This window comes from Onychomys torridus, chromosome 3, assembly GCF_903995425.1.
Source record: "Onychomys torridus chromosome 3, mOncTor1.1, whole genome shotgun sequence".
NCBI lineage: Eukaryota > Metazoa > Chordata > Mammalia > Rodentia > Cricetidae > Onychomys > Onychomys torridus.
Window position 1 is genome coordinate 30,726,000 of NC_050445.1, and position 24,588 is coordinate 30,750,587.

Sequence of the window (24,588 nt, forward strand, 5' to 3'; positions counted from 1 at the left end):
GTGGTAGCACCCACCTTTAATCCCATCACTTGGGAGGCAGAGGCAGGTAGATCTCTGTGAGTTCAGGACCAGCCTGGTCTACAGAGCTAATTTCAGGACAGCCTGGGCTACACAGAGAAGTCTTAACCTCTACCCCCAGGCACAGAAAAAGGCTCATGTTTTGGGGGATGACTGGTTGTGCCCTGGCCTAGCATGGGTGAGGTTCCGCCAAAGGGACAAAATTGAAATGGGGCATGGTGATTTGCACCCGTAATCCCAGCACTTGAGAGGCTGAGGTGGACTTGACTTTAGTTCAGCCTGGACTAGGAAGTGAGGCCTTGTTTCCAAACAACGATAAAAAAGTTGATTATCTCAGGTTATTTTATGTACTCTATTACCTCATTGAAAACCTGACTAGCACAGAACTCTACTGTATTTATTTATATCACAAATGCAGCATTGAAACTAGTGTCTCTACTACCAGACTGACCTTAACTCACAGAGACCAATTGGCCTCTACTTCCCAAGTGCTGGGATTAAAGGTATGATCTGCTTTGTCCCACTCAAATTGGCCAATTTAATTTTTTTTTTTTCAAGACAGGGTTTCTCTGTATAGCCTGGAACATACTCTGTAGACCAGGCTAGCCTGGAACTCATAGAGATCCTCCTGCTTCTGCCTCTGGCGTGCAAGGATTAAAGGCTTGTACCACCACAGCCCAGCTTAAATTGGCAAATTAAAAAAAAAAGATTGGGCCAGTCAGTGGTGGCACACGCCTTTAATCCCAGCACTCGGGAGGCAGAGGCAGGCGGATCTCTGTAAATTCGAGGCCAGCCTCGGCTACCAAGTGAGTTCCAGGAAAGGCACAAAGCTACACAGAGAAACCCTGTCTCGAAAAACAAACAACAACAACAAAAAACTTAAATAGATCTCAAAAAGCAGAAAGAAAACAGAAAAGGGCAACAAAGATGAGAGCATGGGAATCTGGAGGTCATGTGACCTACATGTGGCCTTTACAGATACTGAACCTCAGATACCAGTTGGCTAGAGACTGGGAGGCAGGTGCCAAGTTGTCTGATAAATAGCTGGTCAGAACGTGTTGATTTCTTTCAGGGTTGATATATTCAGAAGAGTTTGGGTGTTGAAACCTTGCATGGGACCTGGGAATATCCCAGTTAGAAGGAATGCCCAGGGTCTGCAGGACCAAGTCCAAGCAGCTGCTGGCTGCAGCTTGCTCCTGCTGGCAGAGGGCTTTCTGCTCTGCAGGGCTGTCTCTAGTTCTCTCCCACACTCTCCTGGGTCCCACATCGTCTATTCACCTGCTGTCTTGGCAAGGGCCCACGCCGCCACCTCCAGCTTTTTTAAAAGTCAGTTTGTAATTGTGTCTGTGCTGACATCCTCACTCCCCACCAGTCCAGGTTCATGTTGTTCTGTGAACCCCCACAGCACCCAGTGGCTGTCTCTCAAACTGCCAGTCCCCAGCTCTAATGCTTTGCTTGCAGATACGGCTCCCCTATCAGGCTTTTAGCTTCTCAGTCAGCAGACTGGTTCATTCTTTGGAAGAAATCAATACATGAAGATGATTTCGTCATCTCTGCACTCCATATCTGTTCATTTGCTCACTGAACACACATTGGGTGAAGACCACATGAAGTACTGGACACTGTCCTAGTCTGCATTCAGTGCATGCCTTGGACAGCATCATCCTTATAGTCATACATACATGTTCTGTCTATCTTTCTACACATAGACAATGTGCAGATACTAAATAGAACTAGACTGGGGGCAGTGGATAGATGGCTCATGGGTTAAGAGCAATCGCTCTTCTTGGAGAGGACCTGGGTTCACTTCCTAGCACCCACATGGTGTCTTACAGCCATTTGTAAATCCATTCCCAGGATCTGATGCCCTCTTCTGACTTCAACAAATGCAGAAACCACCACCACTACCCAAACCTTAAACAGCCAGACAGGAAAAAGTTTACGAAAAAATAATGGGTGTTGTGGCACATGCCTATCACCCCAGCCCTTGAGAGGCTAAGGAGCCCATGCTTTCTTAATACTTACAGAAATACTTCCAGTGCACATTCAAGCCTGTACTTCCAACAAGACTGGCAGTTTGAGCAGACATTGGGCTAGAGTCAGAACCCTGGCCAAAAAAATGGCTCCAGAAGGTGCTTTATGAACTTACTTTGCAAACTTCAGACTTCTAGGGAAGGCAAAGGGTTGTGGGATTGAAAAAAAATGAAACAAGGCAACCGTGTTGCCATGGGTGGAGGACAGGAAGTGGGGAAATCCCAGCAAAAGGTACAAAGTTACTCTTGTTAGGTAGGACAAAGAAGTTTAGACATCTAACCTACTAAATGAGGTGTTTAACAAATATCATAGTATGTATTAGAAGTTTTCTAAAAGATTAGAGTTAAGCTTCTTACCATACACAAAAACACTTGTAAGATGATGGATTGATTAGTAATAATGACCCCTTTATAAAATAATTGAATCATAGTGTACGCTTTAAATGGATACACTTTTTAAAAAAAAGAACACATACAGAATTTAAAAAGAGAAAGGAGATAGCTTCCTGTCTGTCCACGTCTGCTCCTTTGGAGCCCACTACTGTCAAGTATCAGCATGCAGCATCTTACCCCCATTGGCATCCATGTGGATTCCTTGGGGCCCTTTCCTAGCAAAGCAGCATGGGCTTGGGTAGGGGAGATTACAGTCAGACAGAAGAAAATGTCAGCTGCAGAACCAGGAGCACAGGCTGCACCACCTCTGCTGGGATTGGAGGATGTGATGATTCTACACAAAAGATTCCCCAGAGTCCATCACTTCTGTATTTATGTTGTACTTTTGGGAAAAGTACACTTGTTTCTATATTCAGCTACATCCATCTGTCATCTAAGAAGGAAAAAAATACATCTCCTAGACCTAAAGTAGAGTGATTTTCTATTCAACTGTATTATTTTATTAGGAACTTAACAAGAATTGACTTTGAGATATCTTTTTTCCCCCTGTGTCTAATAAACTTTTGAATTGATTAAAAAATAAAATAAGGGGTTGGTGATTCAGCTCAGCGTAGAGCACTTGCCTAGTAAGCACAAGACCCTGGGTTTGATCCTCAGCTTCCAAAATAAATAAATAAATAAAATAAATAAATAAATAAATAAATAAATAAATAAATAAATAAAATACAAGGGGGTTCCTGTATTCAAAAGTGATTGTGGGCTTCCCATGCCCTGGTCATTGGAACTTTCTCGTGTTTGGAAGGTCCATTCCTGTTCTTGCCAAACTTTGATGCTTTGGAATACATCTTCCTTCTCATAGTGGTCTCCTGACTGCTAACATCAGGTTCACTGAGTGCCTTCTATCAGCACTGGGCAGTGTCCTCAGAGACTGATGGTAGGGAGTAGAAGCAGGGCTCTGCCTTGAGGGTTTTATGCTGGCCTAGTTTTGTAAATATCCCATGAACCCCAGTCTCCTTCTCCTATGAAACAGCCTTTCCTGCCTCCTGCGGCTGCCGCAAAAGAGAGGCCTCCAGAAGCCTGTGTGCCCACTCAGAGTATCATGAAACAGCTTTTGATGATGCTTGGTAATGGCTCATGTGTGGGAGATTCCAGCATACAAAGTCTTGACACCAACACCTCAGAGGGCAATGTCCTGTCCCTGTGTCCATCTGCTAGTGCCTGGAATGACCACAATGACAAGAGCTTTTCCATTGAATTTATTGCTAACTTTTCTGCTACCTCTCCAACAACTGTGCAACAAACTTTATAGATTAAAAAAATGGGGGAAGGGGACAGTGGAGAAGGCTTTTAATCTCAGTATTCAGTATTTGGGAGGCAGATTTCTGTTCAAGTCCAGCCTGGTTGAGAGAGAGGGGCTTTGGATAGGAAATGCTCCTCAAAAAAGTTCATGTAGTGTATAGTATTGGTCTCCTTGCTCAGTGCTGTCATGACAGTTCTGGAGAAATCATTGGATCATGACAGTACTGACTTGATCAGTGCATTAATCTATTGGTGAATTCATAACTCGATGGGCTTGTGGAGAGCGGTGGAAACTGGGAGAATGGGTTTAGTTGCAGGGAACCAGTTTTTGGGAACATGCCCTTGAAGGCTATATGCTTATTGACAGATCCTTGCAGGGTAGCCCAAGTTGGCCTCAAACCTGTGATCCTTTTCCTTTAGCTTCTCAAACACTGGTATTACAAACATAGGATACACCACATAAATCATTATTTACTTAATTACGTCATTACTATTATTATCTTGACAGGGTCTTTGTAGCCTAGGTTGGCCTCGAACTAGCAGCGATTTTGCTGCCGAAGCCTTCAGAGTGCGGGAATTACAGATGTCTGCCACCATGCCTGCCTGGCACTTCCAAAAACATGGATTCGGACAGTCTCCGTGAGATAAGGGCTGCTGTCCTCCCGAGAGAGAAGAAAACAGATTCCAGCACAATAGGTATCCAGTTCATACTAGGGAAAGAGCAGACACACAGCCAGGCCTCCCCCGCACCTTCTTCTTCATCAGCCATTGCTTTGAGGTCGGCTCTTGTTTGCGGTCCTTGGATGGCTAGGATCCGGAGCATCCCAGCACACCTGTCTAGAGCGTGCGGCCCCGCCCCTTAAGGGCGGAGCCCGAGGGCTCACCAATCAGCATCGCCGGGGGGCGGGCCGCGGGCGCCCGGCGGAGCCCGCAGTTCCCCAGGCCAGAGCGCCCGCAGACGCGGAGACGCGGCGCGGGGACCGAGAGGAGCTCGGGCTCCACAGCCTCCCTCCCCTCCCCTCCCTTCGCTGTCTTCTCCTTCTCAGCCGGACCGGAACTATGTGATCCCGGAAGTTCCGGGGCCATTGCTGTGTGGGATAAACAGTAATGGCGGAGGCTGCGGCTCCCGGAACAACAGCCACAACATCAGGAGCAGGAGCGGCAGCGGCGGCGGTGGCAGCGGCCTCCCTCACCCCTATCCCCACAGTCGCTGCCCTGTCCCCGGGGGTGGGCGGAGGGGGCGGCGGCAGCGACGGCAGCGGCGGCGGCTGGACGAAACAGGTCACCTGCAGGTAGGACGTTGCGTGGCGCGGCGGAGGGCGGGGGCTGCGGGGCTGAGCAGGAGGCGGAGGCGGGCGTCGCGGGGTCCCTGCAGCGGCGGCCCGCAGAGCATCGCGACGTCAACCCCCGCCGAGGTCGTCGGCGGGATCGCTGCGGGTTGTGGGCTGCGAGCTCGGACAGCGGGGCAGTGCCGCCACCTCCCCTCACCCAGCGGCGCTCCGGTGCGTGCGGTGAGGACCGGCGTCCCCTCCCCGGCCTCCATCGCCACAGGTTCGGGGATGCGGCGCGAGCTCGCCGCTGCGAGTCGGGCTCCAACGACCCTCCGGGCGCCCTGAGACCCTCCGAGGGTCCCGGCGAGCTCAGCCGGCCCCGGGGCCTCCGCGCCCGGCCATCCGTTTGTAACGTCTTTTCTGCTCTCGGCGCCGCGCACCCCCGCCCCGCCGGGAGCAGCCGCTTTTGTATTCCTTTGTATGTAGTCGGTGGCTGGCGGTTCCGAGCTTTGTCTCCGAACCGAGCGTTCCGAGCCGGCGTTAGCCTCCTCCACCCTCGATTTTATGAACTGCCATTACTATTACTGTCCCTTTGAGCGGCGTTCCTCTTTGCGAGAAAGGAGATCCTAGGAGAGAGGTTTGGTTCTGGTTTGGTAAGCGAGACGGAATTATTCGAAAAATGAACTGATCGGGTGGCGGTTATACAGTACGCATGTAAAAAAAATTTTTCCAGCTATAAATGATGGAGGGTATTTGTTGTATTAGCGATTGGGACGAGGATGTTTTATTGAGACAGCCTTGCTGTGTAGCCCGGTTGACCTATATATAGTCCCGACTGCCTTAGAATTTTCGGCAATCCTTGTGCTTCAGCCTCTCCCTAGTGCGGGGATTGCAGGCGTGTGATGATACCACACCCGACTATATTGATTTAGCCATCAGGAGAGATTGCATGTAAGCTTTCCTATTAGGTTAAAAAAAAAATCCAAAGGGGGGAAAAAAACAAAAAACTCTTCACCCGACAAGGACAGTTTATACGCAAATGCAAAAGGCTATTCCTGCTGAAGAACTTGCTGTTGGTATTAACAACGAAACTGAAGAATTCCTATTCTTCGGTCTTAATTTGAGGCAAGTTTCAGCTTTACAGCCCCGGTTGTACTAGAAATGTAATGTCATCATGCAGGCCTTGAACTTCCGTCTTCCAGCCTCTGGCCTCCCAGTGCTGAGATAACAAGTTACCACCACCAGGGCTGATAGGAAAATTTAAATACCTTGATTTTTTTTTTTTCTTTCATCTGCCATCTTCATCTAGTATAGTTCTGAATACCCATTATCATCTTTATCATCCTGTCAAATACCTGCAATAGACCCAACTTTACATTCCTATGCAAAGTTTCAACATTTTCCTTTTTCTTATAATCATCAGTGTGTGTGTGTGTGTGTGATGTCTGTGGGAGGCTGTCCCCAAGGCCACAGAGCACCTGTGGAGGTCAGAGGGGACACAGAGTGTCTTTCATTTTCATGTGGGTTTCAGGAATCAAACTCAGCCATCACTTTTATCAACACGGGTGGCCCACCACCATCCTTCCTTAACCTTTTGAGGGGTGTGTGGGGTGTGTGGTGCAGAAGCTAATGTAGCTTAGAATGGCTTGGGACTCTGTGAACTTCGGCTTCTATCTCCAGGGTTGAGATTGATTGCAAGCTTGGTTCCCTGCTTCCCTTTTACTTTTATGTGTTTCCTCTTTTCTAGTTCCGCTCCAGACTGTCTCTTATATCTACATTTAGGGTCTTGTTAAAATTTAAATTTTTTAGTCTTTTTAAAATTAAAAAAAAAAAAAAAAAAAACAAAAAAACAGGGTGGTGGTGGCGGCGGCGCACGCCTTTAATCCCAGCACTGGGAGGCAGAGCCAGGCATATCTCTGAGTTCGAGGCCAGCCTGGACTACAAAGTGAGTTCTAGGGAAGGTGCAAAACTACACAGAGAAACCCTGTCTCAAAAAACAAACAAACAACAACAACAAAAAACACACACACACGAAAAACACAAAAAAATTTATTTTTTTGAGACAAGGGTTTCTCTGTGTAACTCTGGCTGTACTGGAATGTTCTAACTGCTTCTGTTTCCCTAGTGTTGAGATTAAAGGCCTGGGCCACCATGTCCAATTTAGGGTCTTTAAAAACAAAGTGAGTCTTGCTCAGCACATGGTGACCTTGAACTCCCTGTTGGGACAGGGATGACCTTGATTTTTGTTTTTGAGACAGGGCTTCTCTGTCTATCCCTGGCTGACCTGCAACTAGGCAGGCCTCATATTCAGATCTGCTTGACTCTACCTCTGGAGTGCTGGGATTAAGGGCATGTGCCACCAGCACCAGGCAATGACCTTGATTTTAAGTGCTGGATTACAAGCATGGGCCAAGCCCAGCTCCCTAAGACTCACTGAGTTAGTAGAGTTTTCTATGAGCTCCTGGAGCAGTTGTTTATGTCTAATGAGATAGTTTCTTTGGAGGTTGGAGAGATGGCTCAGAGAGTAAAGACCTTCCTGCTCAGGCATGAGGTTCTGCGTTTTGATCCTCACCACCCTCGTGAAAGCCCTGGCCGTGAACTCTGGGTTCAGTGAAAGACACTTGAAAAGGCTCTTCGCCAACTCAGTAATCCAAATCAGACTGGATGAAGAAAAAGCCCAAGTTTAAGGGGTAAAATGCTCCCGCATGATTCTCCTGCCCCCAGAGAGGGAAGAGACCCCCCCTCCCAAAAAAAAACCATGTGTCTTCTAGGGGGCAGTAGTACCCTGTGGGAGTGGTCTTGAACATCTCTGGGGGAGGAGCTGTGTTTGGCGGGCTTTGTGAGATGAGGCAGTTTGGAGAGAGAGAGAGAGGGAGGGAGATGGGGGAGGAGAGTTGAGGTAAAGCTTCCACAAGAACACCTATCTCAAAAACAATAAGGTTGAAAACATCTGGATTCTTCCCCTAGCCTTGCGCACAAACGACACAATTTTCTTGAAGTATCCTGGCTTTGGGAGGCTAAGACAGAAGAATAATGAATTCTAGACTAGCCTGGCAAATGGGACAATTTATACACGTGGGGAGGTTCAGTCTCAGAAAATAGTATAGATGAAGTTTTCATTTTTCCAAGATGGTTTCTCTGTATCTTTGGAATTACTTCTGTAGACCAGACTGGCCCCAGACTCACAGAGATCTGCCTGCCTGTGCTACCACTGCCCAACTGAGATAAACTTTTTTTTTTTTTTTTTTTGAGCTGAGGATCGAACCCAGGGCCTTGTGCTTGCTAGGCAAGTGCTCTACCACTGAGCTAAATCCCCAACCCTAAGATAAACTTTTTGAGAAAACAATGTGAAAAGCTTAAAAAGGATACAGGCTTAGGATCAGCAAGATGGCTTATCTTGGGTAGCAAGAACCCATAAAATGGAAGAAAAACTTGTCTTCCAACCTCTACACATGCACTGCGTCTCACCTGCAGTGAGACACACATACAATAAATTAAAAACAAAACAAGATACCAGCTTAAGGTTTTACAGGATGGCCCACGCCTGTAATAGTGTTTGGGAGGTGAAGGTAAAGCATCAGGAATTCAGGATCTCACTTATATAACTAAGAATTTTCTGCCTTTATTTAAAAAAAAAAAAAAAAAAAGTACACAGAGAGATGTCTAAGTGGTTAGAGCACTTCCTTGCTCCTCTTAAAGAGAGAATCCAGGTCTGCTTTTTAGCACCCACAGGGTGGCTAACAACTGATGATGGCTCAGTTCCAGAGGATCCGATGCCCTCTTCTGGCCCCTATGGGTACTGCTGGCATACGATGCAGATATAGCATGCAGGTAAAATACCCACACATATAAAATAAAAATGAATAAAATCTTAAATGTAGAAGTTGTTTACCTACAAACATTTCTGCATCCACTCTGATTTTTTTTGTTTGTTTGTTTTTGTTTTTTGAGACAGGGTTTCTCTGTGTAGCTTTGTGCCTTTCCTGGAACTCACTTGGTAGCCCAGGCTGGCCTTCCAATTAAAGTACACTTGAAGTTGCTAAAGGGAAAGGACCGATTAGAACATGCTTATCTTTCTGGGACTACCTTATTCAAACTTTCAGCAAATAAACTGAGTGTGCATTGTGAGTTCACTGCAGAGATGTACCTTACTGTAAATATTTCAGTGTGCTTGATAGCGACACCTGTTTTCTGAGAGAATGTGCAGCATGTGTGGGTGTCTGCATATGATGAGTACTAGTGCCCTTGATGGTATCAGGTTCCTCCTTGAACTGGAGTTTCTGAGGCTGTTGTAGACTGCCTCAGGTTAGTGCTGGGACCAAACTCTAACAGCCCTTTGTGCCATCTCTGCACCCCCAGGGAGGGTGTTTTCTATACCTAGGGTGTATTCCTCTTTAGAGTGACTTGCTTAGATAAGAATGTCAGTTTTGTTTTTTAAGATTTATTTATGTACTTCATGTATATGGGTGTTTTGTCTGCACGTACAGCTGCATGCCAGAAAAGGGCCTTGGATCCCATTGGACTTCAGTTATAGACAGATTGTGATCCACCATGTGAGTGCTAAGAATTGAACTTGGGGCCACTGGAAAAGCAGCTAGTGCTTTTAATTAATGGATGAGCCATTTCTCCAGCTGCTATTTTTTAATTTTTGAAAAGATTATTTTAATGTATGAGTGTTTCCTGAATGTATGTCTCTGTACCGTGTGTATGCCTGGTGACCACTGAGGCCAGCAGAGGGCTTAAGATCCACTGGGACTGGAGTTACAGATGGTTGTGAGCCACCATGGGAGCTGGCAGTCTAACCTGAGTCCTTTGCAAAAGCGGCCAGTGCTCTGAACTACTGAGCCAACTCTCTAGCCCAGTGATGTTCTCTTTGTTTTGTGACAGGGACCTTAACTGTAGCTCCGGCTGGCCTAGAACTCTTCCCTCTATTTAGTCCAGGCTTGCCTCTAGTTCACAGGTCCTCCTGCCTCCGACTCCCAGTCAGTGTTAGAATTTAAGGCGTAGACCTCCTTGCCCAGCTCAGGGTTCTTTTTTTCTTTCAAGAGAGGTTTTTTTCTCTGTGTAGTTTTACGCCTTTCCCAGAAACTCTGTAGTCCAGGCTGGCCTCAAACTCGCAGAGATCCACCTTCCTGTTTTTTGTTTTTTTGAGACAGGGTTTCTCTGTGTAGTTTTGGTGCCTGTCCTGGATCTCACTCTGCAGACCAGGCTGGTCTCGAACTCACAGAGATCACCTGCCTCTGCCTCTGAGTGCTGGGATTAAAGGCGTGCACCACCACTGCCGCAAGTTTTCTTTTCTTTTCTTTTTTTTTTTTTAAAACAGTCTCATGCAGCCTAGCTTTACTCTATACTCTATAGGTGCCCAAGGATGACTTTGAACTTTGGCCTCCACTTACCCTGGTATTGGAATTGCATGGCGTACACTAACCTGCCCAGTTTTAGGTTGTGTGGAAATCTTTCTAGGCCTTGAACCCAGAACTTGGAGCATGCTAGATAAACCCTCTGCTGGCTGGGATACATACATCCACAGACTTTGTGTGTGGGGGTGGGGGGGGGAGGTGTCAGAGGGCAATTTACAAGAGTCGTGTTCCCCATGTCCATCCCGGGTATCAGACTGATGCCATCAATCTTGGCACCATGTTATCTCTCTCTCTCTCTCTCTCTCTCTCTCTCTCTCTCTCTCTCACACACACACACACACACACACACACACACACACACACACCACCCCCCATTCTGGGTTTGAGAAAGCATCTCCTCATATACCCAGGCCATCCGTGAATGCCTGTGTCCATGTCCTGGGACTGTAGGCTTGTACCACCACACTGGCGAAAGTACTTCTTCCATCTTTGGTTTTGGGGGGAAGTTTGAGTTTTGGCTGATCTGAAACTCACTAATATAAACCAGGCTGGCCTCAAATTCACAGAGACACATCTAGCTGTCTCTGCTGGGGTTAAAGACATGCACCCTCACCTGGCTCTATAATTCTGGTTATGGTTAGTATTACAGAGGATGCTAGTGTCAGTCAGAAAAGGCATTTAATTACATTAGACTAAACACTCAGGTGAGTGAGACTCAGCAGTTTTCCTGCTTCAGCCTCATGGGATTACAAATATGAGCCAACACGTCTAGCCTTGTTTCTAACATCATTATAAATGCTTTTAATAAACAGTTTTTTTAAAAGGGGTTCTACAGAGTTCAGGCCCTTTAAAGCTTGCAGAAAATAGCACTGTAGTTGACTAATTACACCTGAGTTAGGTCAAGTTAGACTTGACAGTTGAAATGAAGCTAGTTATGTGCATAATTTCACTTCCTACTGAGTTCTCATTTGCTCGGTTTGTTTGTTTGTTTTTTGAGACAGGGTTTCTCGGTCCCTGGCTGTCCTGGAACTCTGAGATCTACCTACCTCTGACTCCCAAGTACTGGGATTAAAGACATATACCACCGTGCCTGGCCCTACTGAGTTCTTAGGCTTTATTATAGCCTGCAATTCTAGGGTGTAGGATCTTGGTAATTGAAACAGTTTCCAACAAGATGTGGATGCTTTTTCTGTAATCTGTAGACTCAGACACATTTGAATCCTAGGCAGTTTTCTTCGTTTTATTTTGTTGTGGGGCTCACAAGCCTTATACATATACACTGAGCTGCATTCAGCTCTTCTGTGTACCATATAACATTCAATTCATGGGATTTGGAAAGTATTGAACTGTATCAACTGCTGTTCTCTCCACACTCTCCGAAGAGCATAGCTGTGGCCACGGGTATAGCAGAGTCCTGTGAGGCCAACCACATTTATACCCAAGGAAGTCACTGTCTTCCTCTGGCATGCCAAAAAGTCACCCTCTTTGTCCTGCTCAGAGATCAAGGGAAGAGGAAAATGGACTGTGGCAGAAGCAGTGTACAGATGGAAGGTGGGCCCTACAAATAACCTTTCCACACCCCCACCTACAGTGCAGGACTAGGTAGGGCTGGTAGGCTCTTAGTTCAGATGTCTTGCAAATGCTCAGGTGATGGTGCTGCTGTTTGTTGGTATCTGGAAATTACTAATCATGCCTGCTTGTCATCCCTTAAAGTTGCTGGCCTAATTTTGCTTGTTTTCATGTTTTAAAGAATTCAAATTGTTTCCTTGACAAAGTCAAATAATAAACGGTAGCCCGACACTTTCTAGTCTATGTGGTTTCTTTATCTTTGATGTGCTTTGCAGATAATCATGGTTAGGAGCTGAAGTTAGTGGAAAATACGAAGCTAACCCTCTAGGACTGTAAACCGAGGACAGTGGTCAGAGTTGACCTTCAGTGGACAAGATAAATGTTTAAAATCTGCAAGTTGGGAGCTGGGGAGACAGATCAGTCAGTGATAGAGTGTATGTGTGTATGAGGCCCTAATTCATCCCCTACCCCCACCCCCAAAAAAAGGAATCCTGCATATAAGCATACATCTTTCTTTTGGGGCAGGCATCTTGATCCCTATGCTGTCTCCTGCAGACCCAAATGGGTCTTCCTGGCTACCCGGCCTAGACTGATTTATTTGCTTGTTTGATAGTTGTGAACATACAAGGAGAATGTGGTGGTAATGAATTCTTTGAGAGTTCTTTGTCTTTTAATCTAATCTCGTTTTTTGGTTCTTTGTCTTACAGATATTTTATGCATGGGGTTTGTAAAGAAGGAGATAACTGTCGATACTCTCATGACCTCTCTGACAGTCCATATGGTGTAGCGTGCAAGTATTTTCAAAGAGGGTACTGTGTTTATGGAGACCGCTGCAGGTAAGGATTTGTTTATAAATTGGTTTTTGTTCAAGGGTGGGCTGAGGAAAAATGACAATATATAATTCTAGTAGCTTTGTATATATAGTTCTAGTAGCATTATACATAGTACTCTAAAAATACTTATGCTTGGAAAAGAACTGTGGCCAGGGCCTATAAACCCCACTAGTGGAGACTGAAGTTGGAGGAAAGCAAGTTTGAGGCTGCCTTAGTGGTAATATACTTGCCTAGAATGTCACAGTTCTGGGGTCAGTCCCAGGTACTGTTGAAGAAGAGAAACGATAGTCCCTAGGAATGTTAATACAATGACAGAAATCAATCGAAGTGTGGTGAAAGTGAATTTGTTTATATGTGTTGGTCTGTGCCTATTAATCTCAAGACTTAGGAAGCTAACACACAAAGATTGTCATGGCCAGCTTGGACTCTATTGCAAAAAAACTCACAAACAAACCAAAAATGAAGCCCAAGCCAATGTCTTGTGAGTTTGAGGCCAGCCTGATCTTCATAGTAAGTTTCCAGGCCAACCAGGACTGGATAGCGTGACCCTGTCTCAAACAATGGGAGGAAAACAAGGCAAAGGTTGGTGTAAAGTTTGTACTGGGAGTTAGTTTTATTTAGTTGTCCTCTCCTAGTGTGAGGTATGAATGAGATGAGTCTTAGGCATTTAGAGTGGTGCATTAGTCCTTTCCTGTTAAGTTCTAGGGCTGAAACCCAGCACCTCACTCACACTCACCTGCTTGTCTGAAACTATCTAACAGCCTCTGCTCAGGAAACAACCTAAGCCTAGGGAGGAGTGCTCTAGGGAAAACGCTTCCCGGAACAAATACCTCTAAAATATTTGCACACCAACAGGGATTTGTTACTAAGCAATCTCTGCCGGTAGGCATGGTATTGCTGTCATAATCCTGGCATCTGATCTCTTAGCAGTAGTGGGTTGAATAAAGCAAATCTTCCCAGGTCAGAAGATGTCTACGTGTATTATTTATTGCCTGCTGTTAAATTAATAGCTCAAATGCAGCGGGTTAAGACAGCGAGCATTTATTGCCATCTCTGGAGGCCTCAATCAGAGTGGTTCTAGTTCAGAGAATTTTAGGGGATGGTAGGACTTTGGCCAGGGTGACAGTCATCTACTGGCTTGACAGATGGGGATTCACTTGTGATATGGCTCCTAACAGAGACGTTGGTCTCTTGCCAGTGGACCTTTCCTTAGGGCTGCTGTCATGTCCTTATAGCTTGGCAGACAGCTTTCTCCAGTGCTAGCGTCCGAGGGCTCAGCAAAAGTTACAGTGCCTTTATTTATGACCTAGTCTCAGGAGTCATAAACGGTCAACTTGCACAAATGTCTGGTCAAAAAAATAAGTCAAGCTACATTGAAGGGAAGAGGTATTGTGCTCTACTTTTGGAGGAGAGTCTTGGATATGCTTGAAATCCCCACACTAGGTAAGACTTGTAGCCATGGCCACATACGGACAGATGGATGGATGGATATAGATAGATAGATAGATAGATAGATAGATAGATAGATAGATAGATATAATATTAAGTAAGACTTGTAAGTATCACAGCTACATATAGATGGATGGATAGAGAGATAGAGTGATGGTATCTGTCTGTCCATGTAACACTGTAGTCAGTATCACAGACATAGATGTGTCCAGACAGACACACAAACATAGACACACACACACACACACACACACTCACTGATAGTTAGATATTAGGTTCAAATGCTTACCTTTGTTTGTAAGGATTGGGCAAAAAGTAAGTCCCTCCCCCATAACGAACCATAAGGGTCAGAAATGGATCCCTTGACATCTGAGCCCAATGGTCAGTTGTTTGTTGTTATGGTGCTAAAGGAGGAAGTGTTGTCAGGGTACCATCCTGGGATGAAAGGGCAGTTTCTGTAGATGTCGTAACAAGGCTTCTTGTCGGAAGCTAGTTCTAGTCGATTGAGAGGTATGGCCCATGGTGACTTGGGCAGGGAATGGGGTATTGAAGAGAGCAGAGAGCTGTGGAGAGTAGAGCATGGGACAGAATGAGGGACGGTATGGCTAAGGTGAAGTACTCTACTCACGTGGCGAGCAGAGGACTTTTTAGAAGAATAAACTCCTTCCATCACCTGGGTCCCAGGAATTGAACTCAGGTCATCATGGTTGGTAGCAGGCACCTTTATCCACTGAGCCATCTTGCCAGTCCACATTGAAGGTCTTTATATAGGAAGTTATATTGTATTGATGTAGAATATGAAAGAAAGCTTGATACTCAGTTTTCTCAGCATTATTTTATCACTTAGCACACCATACCAAAAGAATCAGCAATTTTGTGACACCCTATTATAAATTAGTGCCTGTAATAACAGTTTCTTGTCAGTGGCTCTTGATTCTAGTAGATGTAAAAATCTTCATAGGCTGGATTGGCAAACTTTCTCTACCATAGGATGGAGTGTACAGTTTTGGGTGACTCAAAGACATAGGCAAAACCAGCCATAGATAACACATAAACTAATGGATACAGCCGTGTTCCCAGTGCACCTTTATTTTGGGTGACTACAATTTTAATTTTATGCAACTTATATTTTGTTAAGTGATGTGTGTTGAGCTGGGCGAGTGGCACACACCTTCTTTAATCCTAGCACTCTAGAGGTAGAGGCAGGTGAATAGATTTCAAGTTTTGAGGCCAGCCTGGTCTACACAGTGAGTTCCAGGACAGCCAGAACTATATAATGAGTCACCAAAAACAAAACAAAGCCAAAATAAAATATTAAAACCACCAAGCATGGTGGCTCATGCCTTTGATTCCAGTACTCAGGAGGCAGAGCAAGACTCTGTGAGTTTGAGGCTAACCTGGTCTTCGACCCCCCCACCCCCAAAAAAAGTCAAAGCCATTCTTACTTGGATATGGGTAGAGGACTATATATAGTGTGTCAGTCCATGCTCTTTAAAGACCCCTCCCCGACATACACACACATTGCTGTATTCTTTATTATAGTTGAATTTTATTCTGTGTTCACAAGTATGCTTGTCTGAATGTCTTTGCACCGTTTTGTGCCTGGTTCCATGGAACCATCTTGCTGGCCTTGACCTTTCTTTTTTTTGCTTTTTTATTCTTCCTGGTATGTGTTCCGTTTTTACTTCAGAAGCATGTTCTATGTAGATCTATAAGGGAATAATTGTCTCACTAGGTAGATTTGATAATGTAGGTCTTATTTATTATTTTGGAGACAGTCTGGACTGTCTGACACAATTAGCCCTGTAGACCAGGTTGACCTTGAACTCAGATATGCCTGCCTTTGCCCTCCAAGTGCTGGGTTTACCACACTGGGCTCTAAATGCCTCATGTAGCCTCTGTGGACACTCACTCATGCATACTTGTTCAGAGACACACATACAAATAAGACTAAATCTTGGCAAGTTTTCAGGTGTTTCTCAGTCATGTTTGTGTTCACACTGACTTTGAAGAGTTCAGGGACTCTATGTAGCTGAACAGTGACTGCATACTTTTGTGTGTGTATCAGATATGAACACAGCAAGCCACTGAAACAGGAAGAAGTGACTGCTACAGATCTGAGTGCGAAACCGTCCCTTGCCGCTTCCTCAAGTCTCTCTTCGGGAGTTGGATCACTTGCTGAAATGAATCCAGGCGAAGCCGGGTCAAGAAACCCAAACTTTGCAACTGTAGGAGCAGGTTCAGAGGATTGGGTGAATGCCATTGAGTTTGTACCCGGGCAGCCCTACTGTGGCCGTAGTAAGTATTGTGAGGACCCTGTAAAATGCAGTCAAAGGACTAAATGACAGGCCACAGTGACTCAGTTTCAATTCTCCTGTTTCTAGTGTTTGAGTTTAACCGACTGTCAACACTTTAGAGTGGGTTATTTAAGGTTTACAGATGAAGTAAAAGAAATTTTTTGAACTCCAATAAAGTGAATTCATGTTTAAAAACTGAAGTGTCTCCGAATGCTGTCCCCCGCCTGCTCCTGGTGGTGCTGGGATCAAACCCTGGGCTTTGCACATGCTAGACAAATGCTTTACCATTAGACTAACAAACATTCAGCCCACTGGCAGTCCTTTGTCTGGTTTGGTTTTTTGACACAGGGTCTCTGATAGTTCAGATTCCTCAAGTAGTGAAGGATGACCTTGAACTCCTGATTCTCCTGGTTGGTTGTTCTACCCCACTAACCAATACTTACTAATATTACATTTCACTCAAGAAATTCACATGCAGAACTGGGCTTGGTGCCACACACTTGTCATACCAGCTTTGGAGAGGCTGAGGATTGCTGAGTTCAAGGCCAGCCTGGATATTCAGATCTTACCTGGGCGGATGGGGGTGGGGGGAGAAGCTGGAGAGTGGGGGTGCATGCCTGTAATTCCATCACTAGATATTTGGAGGTAGGCAGATAGCAAGTTCTAAGCCAGTCTGGACTGTAAAACCTTGTCTCAAAAAACCAAGGGGAAAAGAAAGTGACTATTTAGGAGCCTGACTTTAGGGTTCATTGAAGTGTTGTTTTGTTTTGTTTTGTTTTTGTTTTTCATTGTTCTCTGTTACCTTAGTTCATATTTGTGCCTTACGTATTTGGACCTTTACTACCATCTTAAACATTTTCAGCTGCCCCTTCCTGCACTGAAGTACCCCTGCAGGGCTCAGTGACCAAGGAAGAGTCAGAGAAGGAGCCAGCTGCGGTGGAGACAAAGAAGCAGCTTTGCCCCTATGCTGCAGTGGGAGAGTGTCGCTATGGGGAAAACTGTGTGTATCTCCACGGAGACTCCTGTGACATGTGTGGCCTGCAGGTCCTGCACCCAATGGATGCTGCCCAGAGGTCACAACACATAAAAGTAAGTGCTCAAAGAAGCCTTTACTGAGTATGAGGAACCAAAAGTGGTGATGTGTTTCTCCCAGGGTTTTGTAGTGTTTGTCAAAGAAGTCCAGCTTCTCACTGAGCATAGTGATGTACCCTTGTCCTCCCGTATTGTGGAGGCCAAGGGAGAGAGGGTCTGAAGAGTGACTTCAGCAATACATACACTTCCTGACGAGAGTTCTGTTTCCAGAAGCTCAGACTATGGGTTTTTAAAAGATGTGGTCTTTTGTTTGTTTTGTTTCTTCGTCCTTTTTTACTTAATTTTTTGGAGATGCATATTTCATTGCTTTTTAGTATATTCATAACATTCTCCGGTCATTCACAATTCTAAGGTCATTTTCATTCCCCAAAGAAACTTTATACCCACTTATAGTCTGCTCTACTTGAGCTCCTGGCAACAGTGGCTCTGCTTTGTTTCTCTGGGTGTTTTGCCAATTTTAGATGATCTATGTGAGTCACTCAGTATAGGTGACTGTCAGTCAGCCCGATTCCCAAGGTTTTCCCTGCTGGCGTGTGTGTCAGTGCTTCGTTTTGTGGTTGCATGCTGGTTGTATGGCCATTACACATTGGTAGGTTTACATGTAGGTACGTTTCCACAGAGGCCAGAGGTTAACATTGGTGTCTTCCTCTGTTCTCTACCTTAAATTTTGAGGCAAGGTCTCCTGCTCGGCCTGGAGTTCACCAATTGGGTCGCCTATCTATCCATCTCCATGTCTCAGTGCTGGAGTTGCAAATGCACATTGCTGTGCCTGGCTTTCACATGCATAGAGTCCAAACAAACCTAGGTGCCTATGCTTGTATGTACACTGAGCAGTTTGCTGATGGAGTAATCCTCCCAACTCCAATACTGTGTTTTTCTATTCATTACTTGATGGACATTTAGGTGGTTTCATCTTTCGGTATGAATAGTTCTTTTTTTTAAACTTTATTTTTTTATAGTAGGTGTGGCTGCTATGGTGCTATGAACATTTCTATTTTGTGAGCATGTGTCTTTATCTTAGATACTCTTTAAAAATTATTTTTACATTAATTTACTCATTGTGGGGAGGGTTACATGTCACAGCGCACATGTGTAGAGGTCAAAGGACAGCTTGGATGATGGTTCTCTTCTTCCACCATGTGGACCCAGGGGTTGAACTCACCTTGTCAAGCCTGGCAGTAGGTGCTCTACTAAGCCCTACATCAGGCTGGCCCTGTGTCAGTTATCCTTTGGGAGTGTAATCACTGGGTCAGCTAATAATTCTGCTTAGCACTTTTGAGTACCTGGCTGGCTTTGTGTAGTGCTGCCCTGTTTACATTGCCGGTGGCGATGCACAGAGATCTATCATTTTGTGTGTGTGTGTGTGTGTGTGTGTGTGTGTGTGTGTGTGTGTGTGTGTGTGTTCGTGTTCACCATATGCATGTAGTGCCAACAGAGGCCAGAAGGTGTCAGATCCCCTGGAACAAGACTATTGAGCTGCCTTGTGGTTTCTGAGAATTGAGCCAGGTCCTTTGAAGGAACACCTGGTACTCTTAAATGCCAAGCCTTCTCTCCCAGACATACACTCAACTTTCTTACTTCATGTGTGCTTGCGCAGGCCACAGCCCTTTGTAGAAAGAAGTCAGAGGACAGTTCTGAGATGCTTTATGTGTGGGTTGCTAGGCTTGTGTGGCCAGTGCCCTTTGATGATAGCATCATTCATACAGTCTCAGAGTGGGGATGGGTAAAGAAAATAGGTGCTAAGAACTCAGACTATTACTCAGCAGTTAAATAAACAGGGAACTTTGAAAACAGGTAAGTCAGTCAAGCTAGTCTCAGAGCCACAGCATTGGCAGACCACAGAATAATGGTTGCCCGCATAGAGTAACTGTTAAGAGTATGGGGTTGTGAAGGATAATGAGCACATTCTGATGACAATGAGTGGAGAGGTGGCTTAGCCTTCTTGAGAGTACCTGAGTTAATTCCTAGTACCCACATCTCGTGACTCACACATGGCCATCTATCTGTAACTGTATCTGTAATGGAGATCCAACTCCTGGCCTCATTGGCGTGTTCTCTCTCTCTCTCTCTCTCTCACACACACACACACACACCTTTCATATTAAATGATAATTGGTGTACTTCTCTGAAAGTACCAGAAATTATTTAATTGTATATAGTAAATGGGTGAGTTGTATGGTGTGTGAATTTTCTCAGTAAAATTGTTTTTAGTGTTTCCCTGTGTGTTTAATTTGAATTCTTTAGGGACAATGTCTTGGTATTGCCCTTGCTGACCTGGATGGAGCTCATTGCATAGACGAGGTTAGCTGTACCTTAGATTTGTGGGGTTCTTCCTGTTTTTGCCTCTTGAATGTTGGGGTTACAAGTATGCGCCACTGAGACCACCCTCCTTTAAAGGAATACGGAAGTAATGTCCCTGCATGATTGTCACCTAGTACATGTTCAGATTTGCTTTAGTACTGTTCATCTTTTTTGTTCTTGTCCTTTGCTTTTTGTTTCTGAGTCAGGGTCCCTCTACATAGCTTTGCATGTCCTGTAACTTGGAATGTAGACCAGGCTGTTCTCGAACTCATATCTGCCTGCCTCTGCCTCACGGGTGAAGGGACTAAAGGTGTGTGCCTCCACACCTGACTACCTTTTATTTTCCTTTGGGGACAAGGTCTCATGTAGCATGGGCTAGCCTATGGAACTCTTGCCTCTTCTGCCTCTGCCTCCATGCGTTCAGTATCTGGACAGACTTGAATGAAGGCTTTCTGTTTTCCATGCAGAAACTGAAACATCAATGACATTGGTAGGGTCTTTGATAGGGAGAACTATAGGTGTAGAGCTCTCCAGGTCTAGGGTAGAGGGGATTGGATAGCCTTTCCAGATCCCAGTGGCTGCCTGGATCTGTGCTTGTTGACAAAGCCTTCTTCCAGGTCAGACTGGAGACAATCTCTCGGTGGGCGACTTTGACCCTGGAGTCTCTCTGGACTGCAGCAGCTGACTGTCCTCTTGTCTCCCCCCCACCCCCAGTCTTGCATTGAGGCCCATGAGAAGGACATGGAGCTCTCGTTCGCTGTGCAGCGCAGCAAGGACATGGTATGTGGGATCTGCATGGAGGTGGTCTATGAGAAAGCCAACCCCAGCGAGCGCCGCTTTGGGATCCTGTCCAACTGCAACCACACCTACTGTCTCAAGTGTATCCGCAAATGGAGAAGTGCTAAGCAATTTGAGAGCAAGATCATAAAGTGAGACTCCTCCCCAATCTTCGCTTGTGCTTTCTATTTTCGGGAAGAAGTTAGTATCTTGTGCCAACTTCCAGCCAGAAGGACCACATTTAAATGCATGTATTTTATCATGAACCTGGGTGTTCTAATGGGGATTTCTCCTTTGTACTTCAGCTAGCTGCTAGGTTAGCATGTCTGTTTGTTTTATTTGAATGAGGAGACCCTGTGTATCAGTTAGTAGACTCTTCGTGCTTTTTGAGGAGATTGTGTTTAATGGATTAGACAGTTTAGGCTTCGTGAACAAACGTATCTAGCTCTGAATGTATGTTTCCTCACGTTTTACATTTTCCACTCTTATTCCATTCATTAAGCTAGCCAATAATAATCCACCATCCTTTAAAAACTGTTCTCATAACTGAACAAAAGCCACGCAATCCAAACAGAGCAAAGTTACAAGAAATAAATTTATTTAAATGAAAGGAGTCTGTGTGAAATGTCTTCTTTTGGTTTTGTTGGTTTTTTGTTTTTTGGTTTTTTTTTTTAACTCTCAAGTTTTGTTTTTGTTTTTTGAACTGGCTAGCCATTGAGTTGATTTATGAAGGAGTTTGTCTTCCCTCCAAAGAAAGAGTCAGTTGTGACTTTGGAACCCCTTTCTGAAAATGCTCCCGTGCTTGTCAGTTGATCTGAGTCTGAGGCGGCACACCAGGGTGTGTCCTTAGTGTGGGCCTGGAGAAGGGAATTCGCATTGCAGCCTGTTCATTGTTTCCCAGGTCCTGCCCTGAATGCCGGATCACATCTAACTTTGTCATTCCAAGTGAGTACTGGGTGGAGGAGAAAGAAGAGAAGCAGAAACTCATTCAGAAATACAAGGAGGCCATGAGGTATGAGCAGCCTGGCTCCCTGGATAGATAACTGAGTGCTGCGCCGTGTACTCCTGCCTCCTTCCTGCCCTCTCTTTACTTCCCAGGATGCCTTCTGCTGTCACCCAGCACTGCTCACCCAGTTTGTTCTTGCTTTGAGCTCTTAACCCAGTCCTTGGGTGTATGATGAGGGACCGATCCAAGGAAGCCTCTACTCTGGCTGGAGCCAGTGGAGGGATTGTAGCTCATTCTAGGTCTTAAGAGCTGCCTGATGAATTCTTGTGTATTGGGATTCCAAAAGGTTTCCACTCAGGGTTAGTGCTGGTCAACCATATACATTTAAGCAGAGATGTTTCTAGTCAGTGTTTAGAGCACATATTTCTAAGAACCTGTCTTTGGGGGGCTGTGCACAGACACCTTGGTTCTGCCCCTGTTTAAAGAAAAGTCAGTACAGGCCTGAAGTCCACTGTGAATAAGGGTTACGATATTTTCCTTTCCAGCAACAAGGCGTGCAGGTATTTTGATGAAGGACGTGGGAGCTGCCCATTTGGAGGGAACTGTTTTTACAAGCATGCGTACCCTGATGGCCGTAGAGAGGAGCCACAGAGACAGAAAGTGGGAACATCAAGCAGATACCGGGTAACTCTCACTGTTTCTTTAAAGGAGGGGAATCTCACACTGTCAGCGGAGCCCTGCACATCCTGGGGCAGGGGAGAATGACACTCAGGTCTGGGAGGGAGGCTAGAGGAAAGGAGTCCTGCCTCAGAGAAGCGGGAGGGTAGGAAAGGAAAGTGCTCAAAGCCCTAGCCCGAGATGTTGGCTGCAAGTCGCCAGAGGGGAGGCGTTGGTAAGGAGGCCTAAGGGAGAAGTCTGGTTCGCCACGCCCTCTGGGCCCTATGAGCAGCAGGATAGAAGACACTGCACGACAGCGCCACCCCTATCATGGCCTTGTTTCTTACAGGCCCAACGGAGGAGCCACTTCTGGGAGCTCATTGAGGAGAGAGAGAACAACCCCTTTGACGACGAAGAGGAGGTTGTCACCTTTGAGCTGGGCGAGATGTTGCTTATGCTTTTGGCTGCAGGTGGGGACGAGGAGCTGACGGACTCTGAGGACGAGTGGGACTTGTTCCATGATGAGCTGGAGGACTTTTATGACTTGGATCTATAGCAGCTTTGCGTGGCGTGCGAGCTGGTCTGCCGAGCCTCACACAGTGGCTGTCCCCGTGCTGGGCGGCAGTGCGTGTGGCTCTCCTAGGCAGGCCTCAAACTCCAGGTGCTGTCGTGATCACTACCCAGGGCCTGCTCCTACCCCTCACCTTCCCCTAAGAGTGTGTTGTTTTCTCTGTTTCAAAAGTTACAAAAATAAATCTTAAAGTTAGTTTTTTTGTAACATGAATTTAACTGTCAGACAGTTAGTGTAGGTTTGTTGCGCCATCTGTTTTCAGCCAGGTTGTGTTTGTGGACTTTGCACACTCGTTTTTGAGACCCCACGTTCAAAGGAAAAAGCACTGAGTGTGCTTTGGGGTCCAAGGATAAGGGGCAGTTGGGAAAAAAGGGACCTAAGTTGGCAAGTCGCTCTCTGCGCTCGATGTAGGGGGGCTGCTTGAGGTTTCTGTGAGATCTGCACCTTTGTGGTTCTATCTCTGACCCCACCCTGTAGTCCCCATCACATGTGCTTGTCCTGTGGTTTGGGCTCTTCTTTAATTGCACGCAAGGAATACTACTGAGTAAACAGAACCCGGTGCAAACGTGTTGAGGAACATCTAAGAACACATGAAGGATGCAGCGGCGTTCTGTCAATGCAGAGTTGGCGGTTAACCCCCAAGGATCGATGGACTTGGTGGGGAGCATGATCGAGCATGTGAGCAGCTTTCCATCTGCATAGGTGCAGTATTCTTAGCCTTAGTGGCAGACATCGATTAGTGGCTTCAGCCACGTGTGGCAGGTAGATGGTAAAGGGCCAAGCAGTGTGTCCGTAGTTGGTAACATAGCAGTGCTAGTAGCTCTGTCTGTCTGTCTGTCTGTCTCTGTATTCAAGAGAAATGGGATCAGCCATAGAGGTTGAAGGACCTGCTTGTCCCCTTATCAGTACAAGCTGGGTCTTGGACACACCATTGTATTGAGTGTTTTATGGTCTAGCCTTTTCAGTTGAGGCACTTTTTGGAAAAACCTTTGTCCTCGTTTGAGGGTTTGTTTTGTGGGTATCTGCCTCATTCCATCCCTGAGCTTTGGACGTAGACAGGTGGATTCCAAACTGAGGTGTTGACTCTACTAAAGGGATCGTTTGTAGTAGTAATAAACCCATCTCCCTAAGGAAAGGGGAGAGGGTGTGGCCACCCACAAGACAAGCAAAAGTTAAGTTGCTAGAGTTCATTGATGGGAATTTCACCTTTGCATTGTGTTGCGCTCTGTTTCCGGAAATAACTGAGATGCTCGGATTTGTCCCTCTGCCTTGCTTCCCGGAACACACCCATTCTTTCACTTAAGAAAAACAAGTCATCGTGGCCGAGGTCTCTGTATTTTGCAGCTGCCCTTTTGTAAGAAGCACTTTTCCCAAATAAAACCATTAAAAAAAAGAAAAGTTGGTTTTCTTGTTTGTCTACTGACCTGTTTTCGAAACCACAGACATGAGAGCTGTCACATCTTTTACTCTCAGTCTTGTAGATTGGCTAGGGAAAGTGGGTCTCTGTTTTTGGTTTTCTGAGACAGGGTTTCTCAGTAGTTTGTCCTGAAACCCGCTCTAGCCCAGGCTGGCCTTGAACTCACAGAGATCCGCCTGGCTCTGTCTCCTGAGTGCTGGGATTAAAGGCGCGTGCCACTACCTCCCGCCCGAAACTGGGTCTCTTTTTCAAGACGCCTCCCTCTGGAGAACCTGAAGGTAGCTGTGTGCTAGCTGCCATCACCC

At 45.8% G+C, this 24,588-nt stretch overlaps 1 protein-coding gene across 7 annotated transcripts; it reads left to right on the forward strand.

Moving 5' to 3' along the window:
- Positions 1 to 4,651: 4,651 nt before the first annotated feature.
- On the forward strand, positions 4,652 to 24,253 carry Mkrn1 (makorin ring finger protein 1). Of its 7 annotated transcripts, none has more exons than XM_036181637.1 (9): positions 4,652 to 5,035; positions 12,651 to 12,779; positions 16,294 to 16,523; positions 17,385 to 17,611; positions 19,859 to 19,915; positions 20,630 to 20,844; positions 21,594 to 21,704; positions 22,184 to 22,322; positions 22,645 to 24,253. In XM_036181637.1, the coding sequence occupies exons 1-9, from the start codon at positions 4,851 to 4,853 to the stop codon at positions 22,849 to 22,851; spliced, it is 1,500 nt and encodes a 499-aa protein (XP_036037530.1). In that variant the 5' UTR covers positions 4,652 to 4,850; the 3' UTR covers positions 22,852 to 24,253. The 7 variants fall into 7 exon arrangements, with proteins under 7 accessions (XP_036037530.1, XP_036037531.1, XP_036037536.1 ...); XM_036181643.1 differs by lacking the exon at positions 4,652 to 5,035 and adding an exon at positions 5,064 to 5,294; XM_036181640.1 differs by lacking the exon at positions 4,652 to 5,035 and adding an exon at positions 5,064 to 5,254.
- The last annotated feature ends 335 nt before the right edge of the window (positions 24,254 to 24,588 follow it).

Bases quoted from the DNA above. Each gene is read 5' to 3' on its own strand.
- Mkrn1 (XM_036181637.1), top strand. From the start codon at position 4,851: ATGGCGGAGGCTGCGGCTCCCGGAACAACAGCCACAACATCAGGAGCA. The intron at 17,612-19,858 runs GTAAGTGCTCAA...TGAATTCTTTAG, and splicing joins AGAGGTCACAACACATAAAA to GGACAATGTCTTGGTATTGC. The intron at 20,845-21,593 runs GTGAGACTCCTC...ATTGTTTCCCAG, and splicing joins TTTGAGAGCAAGATCATAAA to GTCCTGCCCTGAATGCCGGA.